At 61.0% G+C, this 4,582-nt stretch overlaps 1 protein-coding gene across 1 annotated transcript; it reads left to right on the top strand.

The window, feature by feature from the left end:
* Positions 1 to 250: 250 nt before the first annotated feature.
* Positions 251 to 4,267, top strand: DQ04_10461010 (sf3b complex subunit 3; the record flags this gene model as incomplete). Its single annotated transcript, XM_009316255.1, has 1 exon — positions 251 to 4,267. The coding sequence occupies one exon, from the start codon at positions 251 to 253 to the stop codon at positions 4,265 to 4,267; it is 4,017 nt and encodes a 1,338-aa protein (XP_009314530.1).
* Between the last annotated feature and the right edge of the window lie 315 nt (positions 4,268 to 4,582).

Here is a 4,582-nt window from a genome sequence, read left to right as displayed (position 1 = left end):
GACCCCCGCCATGCCGCAGCACGGCGGCGACGGCAGGAGCAGCAGCGGCAGCGGTGGTAGTAGTAGTGGTAGTTGTCCGCCCAAGAAGCTCGCTGTGTATGTCTTTGTGGCGGGGCTGCAGCAGGTGCAGCGCACGCGGCTTGTGACGGTGCCGGCGACGGCGCATCGCCTCGTCGCCGTTCCCGCCGCGCCCTTTGGTCCCGGTGGCGTGCTTGTCTGCACCGACACGGAGGTCATTTGGTACGACCTAATGCCGCAGCTGCATGGCGGCGGCATCCTAGGCAACAGCGGCGCCGACGTCACCCCCTTGTTGTCGTCGTCGGCGGCGGCGTTGCCCCCCTCGCTGTTTAAGACGGCTGCGCCGTTCCCGAGGCGCGATGACTTTCGAGAGCTCCTGTACGACCCGATGATCATCGCGCACGCGACGACATGTGTACGCGATGACTTCTTCATGCTGCTGCAGGACGACCAGGGTGACGTGTTCCGCGTCTGCCTCACCCTTATGGATGTGCAACGCGCGTCCGACGCGCTGCGGATGTTGCAGCAGCAGCGCGTTGGTGGCATCGGCGGGTCGAAGGCGCCCCCTGTGACGGTGCCGTCGCCGTTGACGGTGTCGTACTTTGACACCATTCCGCCGTCAACAGCGATGGTGCTGTTCCGCCGTGGGTTCGTCTTTGCTGCGGGGGAGTCGGCCCCGACGCATGGGCTGTACAAGATCATCAAGGATGGCTACCGCACAGACAAGGAATACATTCTTTCCCGCATGCGTATGGTGGACCAGCGGAACAGCAGCAATCGCTACGAGGACGGCGACGATGAGGACACCAAAGGCGGTGGCCCTCATGACCCCACTACTACTACTACTACTACTACTACTACTACCGGTGCTTCTGGCGAGGAGGATAACAATGTCCCCAAAGGGGGAATGCTGCCGCCGTCATTGCCCCAGGGCCCAGCGGTCCCTCTTCCCCCGCCGTCGTCACTCCAGAAGCCGCTACAGCAGCTGCAGCAACAGCACAGCCGTGTTGTGCCGCTGTTTCTGCCGCATCAATCCCTGCGGCACATGGTGTTGCTAGAGAGTTATCCAAACACACCAGCGATAACATCGCTTGCCGTAACCATTCCACAACAGCAGCAGCAGCAGCAGCAGCAGGGAGCTCTCGAGTACAACCAGCAACAGCAGCCCCATGTGCAGATTGACGCAGTGGTGGGGCGCGGTTCCGACAGTGTCTTGATACATGCCCGCTATGGGTACGCGGCGAGGCTGGAGAGCTCCTTCACACTTCCGGCCGTGTTCAACAGTCTGACACCGGTGCTCTCTGCGACAGCGATGCAGCAGCGATGGCGTGAGCTGCAGATGGAAGCTGCAAAGGCTTCCGGTAGCGCAAGACAGCGCCCAACGGCAAAGAAAGCCTCCCGGCCCCTCAGCAGCGTATGGGATGACAAACTTTTGCTCTCGACGAGGCAGGGAACGACGGTTCTGTCCCTTGCGCTGACAGGGCAGGTGGAGCCAGACACACTCTCGGGTTTCATCACCTCCGAGCACACCATAGCGGCAGGGACCCTGCGCCACGGCGTCGGGTACGTCCAGATCACACCAAGTTGCATCTTAATTCTTCCCTACCGAACGGATCAGCAGCAGGTTGGCAGTGCTGTGGCGTCTCCAGTGGCGGAGGGTATAACGTGGGTGCATCCGCACGGCAAACGCATCCTGGCCGCTGCACTCTCTGGCAACACAATGGTCGTGTCCTTTGCTCAGGGTGGTGGAATCGCCAGCTTCGACATGGGTATGAGCGGAACACGGCTGCAGCAGTTGGAGGCGATCCCCTCCTTCCCACACGCCCCGGCGATTTCACTGTTACAGGACGCCGAAAGCGATGCCACAGTGTTTAAAGCAAACTCGCGCGCCTCATCGTCGTCAGGGGGCCACGTGCTCGCGGCCATCGCCACCGCCAGCCAGGAGGTGTATATTGTAAATCCCAAGAAATTGCGTGAACCTTTGGAGACCATTCGCTGCACCGCCGATGACAACAACGACCGTGCTAATAACAGTAACAATAATAATAATAATAGTAGCAATGGTGGCGCTGCGCCGGCGATCGTGTCCGTTCTTCTGACGTACCTTGGTAGGGCAGGCGGTGTGAGACGTCTGTTCTGCTTCATTGGCCACATTGACGGTACGGTGACGCGCTGTGAGCTTGACGCGACAACGTGTAAATTGATAGAGCGGGCGGTTCTAACATGTGGTACTGCACCGTGCCAAATGATCCCTGGTGATGCTGAACGTGTCTGCTACGTGCTGTGCGGCGAGTTCAACTGGCGCTGCGACGTTCGCGACGGCTTGCCTAAGACGGTGCCGTGGCGCTTCCCCTCACCGCAGGCGATGTACGCCCCATTCAGACGACCTCCGCCTTCTATCACAGCTTCAGCAACCGCGACAGAGGTGGAGATGCCGACGGGTGCGCGGGAGGAATTGGTGCTTGGCGTGGCCGGAAACACGTTGTCTCTGTTCGCCGCGCAGCAGAGTGGCGGGTCCAGCACAGCGGAGACAGCGCTGGAGTATAGCTTCAGCCACACGCCCCTCTCGGTGGCGGGGCGACGACTTCTGCAGCACCCCACACGACCCGAGTATCTGCTGATCATTGGCACCGAGCATCGCGGGTACGGTATCGCTGCAGTCCGACGTGCGGCTACGGCAGCAGCGGAACAACAAAATCGTCATCATAGCAGTAATGTGGTGGGTGATGCAGCGGATAGCAATAGCAACAAGAGAGCTGGCGGTGGTATCCCATTGGACAAACCGCAGCGCTCGCTGAACCACACAAACTACTATGTCAGCACGCTACAGCTGTATAACAAGCGCACGGACCGACTCGACCCGCCTGTGTACTTTCAGGAACGCGAGGCCGTGCTTTCAGCAACAGTTGGCAGTTTTATCAAGGACTTTGGACGTGAGCCAGTGGTGGTGTCGGGCTGCGCAGAGCAGTATACGCACGGCAGTGGGTGCGGCGTTGGTGCGTCGTGGAGCCAGGGCCGCCTCCGCGCCTTCCGCTTCGTTGTGGCGAACACAGGGATGCCTGGTAGCAGTGCTCCGACGCTGCGTCTTGAGCAGCTGCACGACACGCTCATCGCGGCAACAGAAAGCAGCCACAATGGCGAGAATCCTCCTCGCGCAGCGGCACTGGTGGACTATCCCTCTGCGCTACATATCTGCGCAGATGTGGGGCTCCTGTTCGTGGGCATGGGGCCAGAGAGTGGACTGCAGGTGTATGCGTGGGGACAGCGCCGCTTCTTGCGCAAGCGGCGGCTACCGAATGTGCCGAGCCGCATCACGTCGATTGAAACGGTATTCATCACGCCGCCAGGCACGGCCTCATCCTCCGCACTCACATCAGCGTACGCGTCAGACCTCTTCCGTTGTCCGCCAAACAGCACAATTGCACGGGAGCGGCGTCTTCTCATTGTCTGCGGCACCCTTGATCAGTCTGTCTTTATCGCGACAGTGCAGCCCGGTGGCGGGACGTCGGGCGCCATGTCGTTCTTGATGCTCATCGCACGCGATGCGGTGCCGCGCAGTGTGACAAGCGTCGCTTGCCTCGACGCCCGCACCATTGCAGTGGCCGACCGTTTCGGCAGCATCGCGTTTTTGCGGCTCCCACACGACGCACGGCTCGGCTTCGCGGAGCCATTGCCGCACATGAGCGACGCGGAGCTTCTCGAGGCGGAGCGCTACGCCGCCCACGACCAGGTGCTTGACGAGGTCGCCTTGCACCACACCGGTCAGCTTGTCACATCGCTTTGCGTGCACGACTACGACCCGAGCGGCGGCACCGACCCGTCCCTTGCGCTGCGCATTTTGTACTACGCCACCTCACTTGGCGCCGTCGGTGCGTACACGCCGTTCGTGCGGGAAGAGGACGCCGCGCTCGCTGCCCACCTGCAGCCACTCGTCAGCGGACACGTGCGTTGCCCCCTGCAGGACGGTAGCGGTCACCAGCCGTACAACACTGCGGGCCGCCTCACAGCTACAGCAGCTGTGCTCGGGCCCGTGCATCACGTTATCGAGGGCGACCACGCGCAGCTACTACTACATGCTTCCACATCACTCTTTTCGACCGAGGCCAAGACGGAAGTGGAGGCGGAATTGGGCAAGCGTGAGCGAGCAGAGGCGGCGCAAAGAAAGGTGCTTGGCCTGCCGCACCGCACGTGGCCGGCACTACCAGAGCTTGTGGCGAAGCAGCGCGCCCTTGTGACGCTCCCCCCGTAATCGCGCAAGCGCGCGGCGTGACGGTGGGCATCACACCAGTACAGGAACGCTTTGTTGTGGAGCTGGAATAAGTTGTGTAAGCCGGTTGAAGTGGAAGTGTGTCTGTGTGTGCTGTGCGTGGCGCTTCTACTTCCTTCCGCGGCGATACGGCCCACATACAGATACAAAGCAAAAACAAAAATAAGAAATGTTTTAAGTCGCGCCGGCGAGGAACGCTGTGCCCGTGTGTTTCTGTATGTGTGTGTGGGTCGTACACCCAACGCCCTGCGGCGCGCGAGCAGTGTGACGAGCACCTGAATAGCAGACGCCATTCAT

This window comes from Trypanosoma grayi (genome assembly GCF_000691245.1).
Source record: "Trypanosoma grayi strain ANR4 Tgr_1046_V1, whole genome shotgun sequence".
Lineage (NCBI taxonomy): Eukaryota > Euglenozoa > Kinetoplastea > Trypanosomatida > Trypanosomatidae > Trypanosoma > Trypanosoma grayi.
This window is presented reverse-complemented; position numbering and strand designations above follow the sequence as displayed.